The following is a 12,815-nucleotide window of genomic DNA, read 5'->3' as shown; positions in this document are numbered from 1 at the left end:
ATTCTTCGTTTGTTCATTCATTCGTTTGTTCGTTCATACATTTCTTTCTTTCTTTCTTTCTTTCTTTCTTTCTTTCTTTCTTTCTTTCTTTCTTTCTTTCTTCATTAATTTAACAATCATTCAATCATTCATTATTTGTTTTTTTGTGAATTACAGAGAGAAATTTACAAAATCAAAAAAATAAAATAATAATTTTTAGAGAGGAAAAACCAAGAACACAACATTTTAATTATTAATTTTTTTTTTTTTTTTTAGAAAAATCATAAATATTTAATTATTAATACATTTTTAATTCAGTAATTTTATGTCATAAAGTTTCTTTTTGTCTTCTTCTTTATTTTTTTGTCAAAATCCTACAACTTTTTATTTTTTTCACAGCAAATTAGATAATGTAATGAAAGTTATATTTGTATTGAGGGCTTTGACATTTGGACATTTATGGAAGAGGGTGTGGTATTTTTGTATATGTATATATATATATATATATAATAAATATATATATATATATATATATATATATATATATATATAGTGTGTGTGTGTGTGTGTGTGTGTGTGTGTGTGTGTGTGTGTGTGTGTGTGTGTGTGTGTGTGTGTGTGTGTGTGTGTGTGTGTGTGTGTGTGTGTGTGAGATAGACAGATTATGCGCTTTATGCATGTTTTGTGTGCTCAGTTGTCTGTAATCCCTCACGGTTTCTCCCTCATGTTTTCTTTCTTCCTCTAAGGGGAAATATAATGTTATGACAAAGGCACAAATAGGAAAAATATTGCGCAAACTAACATAAGCGGCAAATAAAAGTCTGTTCTCCATCCCTTTGAAACCTCCTATCCGTCCTCCACTAAAGGAACTGCATTATTAAACTCTCCGTCTTTGTCAGTAAGCCTCTCTTCTTCTTTTTTTCATGTCTATGCCAGCTTGACGTTGGCACATAGGACCACATATGGTGACTCCCTGCCAGTTTTGTAAATACAAAGCAATCCATTAGTTCAGGGGATATTGTACTCGTGGTAAAATAGAGAAATTATTTGATAAGAGCATTGTTTTTATTGTTATTCTCATCTTTAATGAGAGTAATCGACTGAAGCACAAAGACACAGAATTATCTTCTCCATCAAATATCCTGCCGCAGAGATGCTTTCTGAATAAGAATCGCTCTCTTTTTATCTTCCTCTGAAAAAGAAAGCTATAGAGAGTCACATTTCTTTTCATATCCAGCTCTTACCTCTTAGAAGACTGGCACCATGTATTATCCATCGGATTGGCTCAGATGCTTCACACATGCTCTGTTCATAAAGGAAACCCAATTACAGCAGGTCCTCAGGGGTTAAACGCCCTGAGCTCGGGGGTCCTTCCTCTTAAACAAGACGTTTCTGCTTGTTAATGCTTTATGTGATAGGTGTATAGCAAGGCGACGTAAGCACCTTCAACTTGCAGATAAAATGGCTGCATTCTGTCACTGAACACCCTAAATGTGTCTTTGCACCAGGACGGGAGTCTTGAGAAGTGTTTACTCGTAATATAAAGCAAGACTGGAGCCCTACCCCTATCAAATTTTAATGAGGATATCTTCAGAAGCTCTAGTGAGAAAGTCCCACAGGGAGGAGCGTAACACTGTGTGTACAAAGAGATTCAAAACAGCTGCTGGTTCTGTCCTCCGATAAAACTTCTCCATGTTTATTTAAGCGCTCTGATTATGTCTGCTTCATTGGGTTCATGTAATCCAAGGCGTTACTCATCATGTCTAATGAGGTGGAGCTAATTAGAGTTTAGCTGTTGAACGTCTACCCTTACTGTGCAACACAGTAATAATGTAATAATATAATGTAAAATGATGATTATATGTTTAATATTTGTATATATTTTTATATTATTTAATAAATTTTATCAATTTTTATGTACAATAAAACATGACATTTTCATCATAATTACCAATATATTATTAATTATATATTTATAGGATTTTTTTTGTATTGATTATTTTGTGTGCAGTGTTTTGAGAAGATGCTTTTAAAGGCACTATATAAAATATATATATATATACACATATATACATACATACATACACACACACACGTCATCACATATTTACATATATCATTTTGTATGAATTTTATAGTTATTATTATAAATTTTTACGTAGAATATAATATAACATTTCCATGATAATTATTACAATTATTATTTATAATTATATAATTAAATATAATAATTAGAATTATAAAAATATATATTATGTATTTTATTCCATAGAATAACTATATTTTTTATGTATTTATCTTACCGGTTCTTACACCTCTCTAAATGTATATATATATATATATATATATATATATAATTAATTTCACCTATATATATAATTAATTTCATATATATATATATATATATATATATATATATATATATATATATATATATATATATATATATATATATATATATATATATATATATATACATATGAAATTAATTATATATATATATATTTTATATATATATATATATATATATATATATATATATATATATATATATATATATATATATATATAATTATATATATATATTAATTATATATATATATATATATATATATATATATATATATATATATATATATATATATATATATATATATATATATATATATGAAATTAATTATATATATAGGTGAAATTAATTATATATATATATATATATATATATATATATATATATATATATATATATATATATATATATATATATATATATATATATATATATATATATATATATATATATATATATATACATTTAGAGAGGTGTAAGAACCGCTAAATATATATATATATATATATATATATATATATATATATATATATATATATATATATATATATATATATATACATTTAGAGAGGTGTAAGAACCGCTAAATATATATATATATATATATATATATATATATATATATATATATATATATATATATATATATATATATATATATATATATATATATATATATATATATATATCTATATCAAGTATTCCAAGAAATTAATTTGTCAAAATACGTCATCACATATTTACATTTTTAATTTTGTATGAATATTATAGTTATTATTATAAATTTGAATTTACAATATAATATAAAAGTTCCATTATAATGATTTATAATTAAATAATTATTATATAATTAAATATAATTATTACTATTAAATCCATAGAATAACTATATTTTCAATTAAATGTATTTATCTTCCCTGTTGTAAGTTCTAGTTGTTTTTGCACCTCTCTAAATTTGTTTAAAATGAGAAAGAAACCGTTGAAAAAATTAGGGATGAAAAATAAACGTAAAAATTTGCATTTCGACTGTATTCGTTCAGTTAAAGTCAACAGTGTTTACTTTCTACATGCTCATTCCATGTCCTATTGTTTCATCATGTTATTCCAAAGAAACTGTGTCTCACTGAATATCAGTTTCACTCCGAAATAAGTCATTATTGCCAATAAAATGGGTTGCGAAAAGTAATTCACTTCGACTTTAAAGATAAGACTTTCCTCTGAATCACTGCTTTTATTGGGGAAACTCTGAGGATCTGCTATCTGTCTTCTCAGTAAGAAAAGGTGTGCTTCTGAACTTTCTGTTCAGTCTCAGACTTTGAGAATGGGACCAGGCTTTCATGCACACAACCGCACTTAGACTCCCTCGTTTGCATCGAGGCCCTTTTACAGTGCCGAGCTCCCCAGCGAGGCCCAGCAGTGGGTGTGAATCTGTTCATTAGTGTGAGGATGGAGGGGGAGGATGAAGGGAAGTGGTGGGGAGAATCGAGAGCAAGGCAGATAAAGGAGATAACTGGGATGGGAACAGCCAAGATGTTAAGGGACTGAGTGGATTGATGACTTACCGTTTGAAGAATCATCCCTGATGAAATTGACTTGAGGATACCACGGTGGACCCATAACTATTCCCGTCCTCATGGGATTGTAGATTGTGTATACACCCTGATCCTCTTAAATATCTTAAAGGGGAACTATTATGCTTTTTCTTACATTTTTAACTTTCTTTAATGCTGCTGTTTGAGCATGAAAAAGGTCTGCAAAGATACAAAGCACAAAGCCCATTCCAAAGGGAGTTATTCTCTATAGTAAGCACTGTTTCTGAACTCCCCGAAATGCCTCAATTGTAGTCTTGAGTTTTCTTCCAGGAACGCTCACGTCACAATATTCCTCATTTAAACAATTACTGTCTAGGCATACTCAAAAAAGGGACGAGGCTTGGTTGAGTTGCTTTAGTAGTGTGTTGAAACTTGCGGTTATGCTTGAAGCAGTTGACCAATCACAACACACTGATCCAGGCGACTAATCAGAGCACATTGAGCTTTTCGCAAAGAAGAGGCTTCATAAGGCGTGACACACCAAGCCGACATAAAAGAACTAGCGGCGACGAAAGATGACTGTTGTCACCTCGCGCCGGCTGCGTCTCGGCACCAACTCGTTCGCTAAACTGAACAGCCAATCAGAGTTCTCTCTCTCTCTCACCGACAGCACTGACGCCAACTGGCGCTGATTCAACATGATCAATCGGACAGAATTTGTGCCGAACTGGGCTGACCAACGCTTAAAGGGTTACTTCAGCGATTAGCATTAAGCTTTGTATCAGTAGAAACCCGGTAGTATATTCAAATTATCGTACTTTCACCCCTCATATCCCCCTGAGACGAGCTAATTATGCATTTTATTTCTGGAAAAAAATCATCCGATGATGCAAATATCGTCATTTTGCGTTATCTGAGGATTTTTTGGGCAGGCGCTAGAGACTACAGCCAGTAGAAGGAGCGGTTCCGCATGTTTTCAACCCGCCCATAGGGGTGGGATTTCACTCACAGAATGTGAATGCGCACGGCCGCTCAGCTCGGGCATTCATAACGGAGCGTTGCAGAGCAAAGTGAGTGTTTCAACTTTTCAATGAATTCCTATGAAAGTTAAAGGGTTAGTTCACCCAAAAATGAAAATTCTGTCATTAATTACTTACCCTCATGTCGTTCGACACCCGTAAGACCTCCGTTCGTCTTCGGAACAGAAATTAAGATATTTTAGTTGAAATCTGATGGCTCTAAAAGGCCTCCATTGGCACAATGCACGGTTCACTCTCAAGACCCTTAAAAGGTACTAAAGAAGTTGTTACAAAGTCAATCTCACTACAGTGGTTCTAAAATAACTTTATAAATCGGCGAGAATAGTTTTTGTGCGCAAAAAAACCCTAAATAACGACTTATATAGTGTTGACGATTTCAAAACACGGCCTCATGAAGCTTCGAAGCGTTATGAATCAGTGAGCCGAATCATGATTCGGATCGTGTGTCAAACCGCCAAACTGCTGAAATTTGGCGATTCAAACTGCTGATTCAGCTCACTGATTCATAACGCTTCGAAGCTTAATGAGGCCGTGTTTTGAAATCGTCAACACTATATAAGTCGTTATTTAGGGTTTTTTTGCGCACAAAAACTATTCTCGCCGATTCATAAAGTTATTGTAGAACCACTGTTGTGAGATGGACTTTGTAACGACGTCTTTAGTACCTTTTAAGGGTCTTGAGAGTGAACCGTGCATTGTGCCAATGGAGGCCTTTCAGAGCCATCAGATTTCAACTAAAATATCTTCATTTGTGTTCCGAAGATCAACGGAGGTCTGACGGGTGTCGAACGACATGAGGGTAAGTAATTAATGACAGAATTTTCATTTTTGGGTGAACTAACCCTTTAAGCTTCCATAGGCATGACCTGAAAACGCGCCAGACTGGACACACGTGCCGTGAATGACTGCCGCGCTTACTTCAGCTCTTCACTCTCATGATGAATGAAATCTGACTCCTGCTTTCGTTCGGCTCACTCACACTTTATTGAAAAGACACGTTCAGATTTTAATTGTAGTGTCTGTTCTCTAACTGAACGAAATTATTTTATCACTATGAAAATCAAAACAACGGTGGAGGCGGTGTCATGGTGGGCAAGTGATAACCAGTATCCATGGCTTTGGGAGTGGCCTCGTTGAGCAGCGAAGCAAGTGCATTCTGGGAGTTGTTGTCTTTCATCCACATGAGATAAAAATAAATGTTCTGTCTTTTCTCAGTCTAGAATGCACCAAATTCAAAAATTATTTCACATTTCTACTACATAAATGACCCAGTTTAAATACACATTCATCTTCCCAGCACTGAAGTACCCCTTTAACATATCAGGGCCTATAGAGACAAGAACTAAACAGAGTGTTACTGACAGACTGGGAAGAGAGGTGTTGCAATAATGTAAAATATGTATAAAAAAGAAAAAAAAACAGGGTTTTTTTTGAACATTCAAACCCTAAAAACGAAATCAAGACTTTGAAAAAGGGCATAATAGGTCCCCTTTAAAAGAAACTGCACCCTTGTTTTTTTTTACTAGAGCACAACTCACCAATGCAAACAAATGGAAGTGTATGAGGATCCCAAATGCTGAAGATGGAGCAAATGAGATGGAGACTATGTATTGTGCCGTCGACTTGTGACATTCCGTGACAAATTAGTGGCAGGGCTGCAGGACAGCGGGAACCCTGGGGGTTTGCCCATGAATACACAGTCAATCAATACTCGCCACTGCTTCCTGACAGCACAAATGCCAGCCGTTCCTCTGAGGGAGATGAGTGCGGTGTGTGTTTGTGCTCAAGGAAGAAAATGAATAAATGTCATCAGCACTGCCTACATCTATGTATTATTCAGTACTGTTTGTGTTATTTTTGCCATCGAGGAGGGATTTCGTGTTAGGGGAGCGGAATCTTGACAAAAGTGTTGGAATCTTAGAAGTGAGATGTTGAGAACTCTTGCATGAAAAATCTGATTTTTTGTTTTTTATGAAATGTTCCTCAGAATAAAAGGACAGTTCAGTCAAAAAAAAAGCATGTTCTGTCTTCATTTACAAACCCAAAAAGGTACAATAACCCTCGAATTGAATTAGCGTGATTTGAATATGTACATAATCAAATGTTCACAGTGTTATGCCTGCCCTGATGCATTTTAATGTGCAATGTTTGAATTTACACAAAAATGAATGACATTTATGTGAAAGGCATTCATGTTATTTCAAATAAATGCTGTTCTTTTGAATTTTCTGTTCCTCAAAGAATCCTGAAATAAATGCATCATGGTTTCCACAAAACAGTTTTCAACATTGATAATAACAATACATATTTCTTGAGCAACAAATCAGCATATCAGAAGGATTTCTAAAGGATCATGTGACCCTAAAGACTGGAGTAATGGTGCTGAAAATCGTATCAAAGGAATAAATGACATTTTTAAATATATTCAAATAGGTTATTTTAACTTGTAATAATATTCACAATATTACTTTTGCTATAATTTTGAGAAATGCAGTCTTGGTGAGCATAGAAGACTTTCAAAAATCTTACCCATTTTTGAATGCTACTGTATTTTTGTTCTCTCAGAAGTCATCCTTTGGCCTCAGAAGACTTAAGTACATGAGCTGCATTGACTACTTTTATTGGTTGATTTATGCTGTTTTTTGTATTTCCTTGTATGGAAAAGAGCAGCATGAACATTCTGCTTAACGTCTATTTTTGTGTTCAATATGAAGTCAAACATGTACAGATCAACTTAAGGGTGAATAATATCAGAATTTTAATTTCTTTTGGGGTGAACTATCCCTTTAAAGATTTCTCAGCCTGTGCAATACTAACAAGCAACACATGAAAACCTAATTCACAAGATCCTTTAGGCGGTTTCTCACATTCAAAGACTCTCAAGGCTACATCAATTTTTTCCTCTCTCACACATACCCACAAACTCACCAGCTTTCGTTTAACCCTCTCAACTGAGCCTTGCCTTTATTTCAGACATTAAAATTGGCATTGAAATACAACACAATGTAATTCTCCCACAGCAATCTAATAAGATGGGTGAGGTGAAACGCATTCTGTAGCCTGAGGTTAAAGTCACAAAATAATCTCTAACCCAGTCTGCCATTGTGGTTGAAGTTGTCATTGAACTGACTGGGTCTGAGTGAGGCTCTGCGTAGCTTTCTGTGAGAGTGTAATCCAAGGACAAGGACTGGAAGTTGAATAGATTCTGAAGAGCATCATTATCAACAGCTGTTGGATACGCGCCTTTCAAGGCGACCATGGCAAAAACTCTGTTTGTCTCACTTCTTTTTGTTTGGTGTGAGGACAAACATCAAATATACTTATGACGATTTGCATTCATTTAGGAATTTTAAAAGGTTGTGTAGATATAATATAGTCTAGCATAACAACATTTGAATATTCAGCATCATTACCCCAGAGTCTTCAGTGTCACATGATCCTTCAGAAATCAGAAACATTTCTTCTTATTATCAATGTTAAAAACAATAGAGAGTGGCACTGCTTTTTTCATACATTTCTTGGCTTTCCTCATGCATTTCTCCACCTTGTCACCTTAGACATCGACGAGTGCTCCGATGGATTTGTGGAGTGTGACAGTCGAGCCATTTGCGTCAACCTACCTGGCTGGTACCACTGCGAGTGTCGTGACGGATACCATGACAACGGAATGTTCTCAGCCAATGGAGAGTCATGTGAAGGTAACTTATTTCTAATGAAACTGCTTCTTTAGAATAAAAGTAATTTCCCTTTCAGCATCTGCCAAAAGGGGCCATGCTAACCAGCTAAACCCTGGATTTAACTATTGTGTTTGTTTCTTGTTGGTAGACATTGATGAATGTGAGATGGGGAGGCACAGCTGTGCTAATGACACCGTGTGCTTTAACGTGGACGGAGGTTACGACTGCCGCTGTCCGCACGGTAGGAACTGCACGGGAGACTGCGCCCACGACGGGAAGGTGAAACACAATGGGCAGATCTGGGTGCTGGATGACGACAGGTGCTCGGTCTGTTCTTGTCAGGTGAGACAAAGGGGCTGATGGGAATTGTGGTCAAAGGAAAACTGAGAAACAAGCTTTTACTCTATCTCTGTCTTTCTCTCCTGTTTTAGTCGGGGTTGGTGATGTGCAGGCGGATGGTGTGTGATTGTGAGAATCCCACGGTGGATGTGTTGTGCTGTCCTGAATGCGATCCTCGTCTGAGTTCTCAGTGTTTGCATCAGAACGGTCTGCTTGCATACAGTAATGGAGAAACCTGGGTGGAAAACTGCCAGCAGTGCCAGTGTATGGTGAGTGGCAGTATGTTAAACCAACTCCATGTGGTAATACATTATGAGTACCAGTATATATTTATAAACTAGTATATATTATAATATTAGAACTATTGCTGACGAAAATTAGAAAAGGTTCTTTCAAAACATTTTTTGAAATATATCAGCATTTAGAGATTTACATTGGGGTCTAAATGTCTGAGGCCACTAGTGAAAATACTTGTATTTTGCATTATTTTATAATTTAAAACTTTTTTTTTTTATTTGTTATTTTTAAAATATGTAACCTGATATACAATAAAACCTGATGGTTCTTACAACATGATCCGAGAATGTTCCAAAGAGCATCTTGTGTATTTTAGTAGCTGCTATGAAATTTGTTAACATGGTAAATGTCATATATCTATAATAAATATGTATTATTTAAACATAAATATTTATTAAATATTGAAAAATAATATACATGTTCTATTATAAAATAATACATGTAAACATGCCTAACAATTTTTTTTATTAAAATGTTCTTTTGGATAGTATTATTAATTACACATGACTTATTTAATTATAATAATAATAATAATAATTAGTTGCAGTAGTAGTAGTAGAACGTTTAGAAACTATTTAGAAAATGTTTTTGGAAGACTTTTACCATCAATAAAATAAAAGCACTATGACCAGCCACATTTATATATAACAGTTGTTTAGTATTCAGCAGGATGGACTTCCTTGATTAAAAATTGAACTTCGCATATGAGGATATTAGCATATGAGAAAATGATCAAAACGGATTATTTTTTTCAAGAATGAAAACGGTAGCCTTGACTATGAAAAATGAAACCTTGACTAACGTTAGGATTGGACTTGAGGGAAAGAATATGATGCAAAAGTGTGAAATATGTCAGCAAACAGTATGCATTCACATATGCACAGAATACACTCCTCTGTCATTCTGTTCTCTGTGTATTAGATTCAGAAGCATAGAAACTGCTACGCAAAGAAACTGCTGAGAAACTGCTGGTCACAGTGGAACTTTCTGCAATATCTCAGTCAGGAAGTCTTGCTCCAAACATTGAACAATGCAGTTTTCAGCCCCTCTGGTGTTTGTCCCTCCTGTGTGCTGTGGTTCAGCACTGAACTTTCATCTAATAGCCTTTTTTTCTTTCTTTATTCGCTTTTTTTGCACTTTGTGAAGAATTGAATTAGCTCCATCTTTCTCTCCAGTGAAAATCCTTACAACAGAATTTGCTGAACTAACAATGGGCTCAAACAGGGCTCCTAAACTTGTTAGAAGTTTCCGTGACATGCCAGGCTCTCAGCTCACTTTTTTCAGTCTGAGAAGTTTTTTGGTATACAGAGAATAAAGCTTTTTCCTCAGGGTTTAGGACTGCTAAACTTATAGGTCTGTAATGAATTGCTAAAGCCAGGCTCTGGATTAATTGCTCAAAAACTGACTTTCAATTGCGAACTCTTTTTAATCATACACAAGTGTAATCTCTGTCCATTACACCAGCTTTGAGAAAGGAACATGATCAAACAGAGCCTGTTTTGCGTGGCCATATTGACATTCATTAGGTTTCAGAACAGCTGGTTCTTCTTTGTCTCTTTTATGTTGTTCTTACACGTTTGGACTGTTATCACATTCTCTTTCAGTCAGCGCTTTCTTTTAGTCATTTTAAACCTCCTTTACACTTCGAATCCTGGTTCTCATCAGTTTTTTTTCTTGTTCCCTGTGAAGTAGAAGGTACACAGAACTTGAAAGAGAGGAAGAGACACAGAAAAAGAAAGAATGAGGCAGGAAGAATGCTTTGTATTTTAAGGATACAAAAGTGTGAGGAGTGAAAGAACAAAGAATGTTTCCGGAACGGAAAACTCCAGCAGGGGAGAGAGAGAGAGACTTTCAGAGAAATATCTGCATTCCCCTTGTAATCAAGGTCTATGTTCGCTGCTCGGTCTGATTCAGGGTGTAATCTGAAGAATACGCAGTGGAGTACATCGAATCAGTTCACCCAAAAATGAACCTGTATGAATTTATATCTTCTCTGAAATACATAACGAGAATGGTAAACCTTAAATAAATATTAAAAAATAATATAAATGACTTTCATAATTCAAAAGCAAAACGGTGTCATTTGAATATTCTATATGACTTCAATTCAAAATTAAATTAATTTACTGACCATTATTATTTACTCACCTGACATCTAGTCACTCATGAAACTGTCACATTGGTTTGGGTTTTGTTGGTGTTCATGTCTTTTATTTTGAAATTCTAATTGTCATGTTTTCTTACTAAACCACTCACCGAGAGCAGGGTTACATAAATCCAATACACAACCAGAGACAATGGAAACATGAGGGCTATACACAATGACTAATGGTGCGTTCACGCCATGTTGAAATTACCGTAATTATGAGATTTCAACTTGTAAAGTTCACGTCATTGTAGAGCTTGTAATTACAGCTTGTAAGATGGGAGTTTTCTGAGGGCTCCTACTTGTACTACGTGACTGCTGTACCACCTGACCACTGCAGATTCATTTAAGCATTGATAGTGGTGCCATAGAAATGTATAATTCCCTGTTCGAGGACGTGAACAGCTCCGAATACAATGTAACGTGTTGTCATTTTGAGACTACGACATAGCATGAATGCAGCATAACAAGGAACACCTGTGCACAATCAAACAATGAACCAATGACAAAACAGAACTGATAAGCACGTGACTGAAACCAACCAATGAAAACATAACACATGAGTCTAATGCTGCGTTCACACCAAGCGCGAATAGAGCGTCAGGAGCGAGTGATTTCAATGTTAAGTCAATGGAAAGGTGCGTTGATGCACATCTGGAGGTCCTGCGGCGCGATAGACGCATTTCGCGCGGCGCGATGGACACGATTCCTGCGCGAATGACGCAAATTTGACGCAAATTGAGCGTCTTGCGCGATACGTGCGTTACACGCGAATGGTGCTTTTTATGCATTCACGTGTTTAAAGCAAATTCACGTCTGACACCAGAGTTGAAAAATTTGAACTCAATTCGCGCCGCGTTAACCAATCAGGAGCCTGCTTGCTGCTGTCACGTGGTAAAGTGATGTGATGAGAAACCATGCATAATTTAAAAATACTACTATTGTGTCACAAAAGGTAGTTTTAAGACTTTTTCAGGTGAGAATGTAGTTGTTTAAAGCTCAAATCTGTGGTGTATTTATAAAGAGAGCGCCTATTTAATAAAAATAATCTTGCGTTTTTGGAGTTGAGATCCAGGCGATCACCGGGCACTCAGCGCTCATTAACCCCGGCGAGAGCAGCCTCAACTCGGCCAGTCCTTCTGCCGTCTGCCGCTGACTCTGATGTCTCTGTAGTGGTTAAACATCAGATATAATTCATCTTGTGTAGATCTAACGGCTGATCTTTGGTGTCATGAATCTATAATTTGTTGTCTGCCAAATCGTTTTGACTGAGGGCAAAGAGAAGTTTCATAACTTAATTTTTTAAGGATATTTAAAAATACATGCAGTGAAGATAATGTAGTGAGTTGCCTGGGCCACAATTAATGTTTAATATATATTTTTAATGAAAATGAAAAGAGGCAAAGTGGTGTTTTATGACATATTTCTCCTGGAGTGCCTTGAAACCGCGTCTAT

The 12,815-nt window shown here is 35.2% G+C and overlaps 1 protein-coding gene across 2 annotated transcripts in view; it reads left to right on the top strand.

Moving 5' to 3' along the window:
* nell2b (neural EGFL like 2b) overlaps positions 1–12,815 on the top strand; it is a 57,354-nt gene that overhangs the window by 39,202 nt on the left and 5,337 nt on the right. For both annotated transcript variants that reach the window (XM_079817304.1, XM_079817303.1), the window contains exons 16-18: positions 8,459–8,599; positions 8,727–8,920; positions 9,010–9,186. In XM_079817304.1, the coding sequence (XP_079673430.1) occupies positions 8,459–8,599; positions 8,727–8,920; positions 9,010–9,186 (512 nt within the window). The remainder of the gene's footprint in view (positions 1–8,458; positions 8,600–8,726; positions 8,921–9,009; positions 9,187–12,815) is intronic.

This window comes from Gobio gobio (assembly GCF_949357685.1).
Source record: "Gobio gobio genome assembly, chromosome: 5".
NCBI classification, from domain to species: Eukaryota; Metazoa; Chordata; class Actinopteri; order Cypriniformes; family Gobionidae; genus Gobio; species Gobio gobio.
The sequence above is the reverse complement of the archived record's forward strand: the minus strand, read 5'-3'. Positions and strand labels throughout refer to the sequence as shown.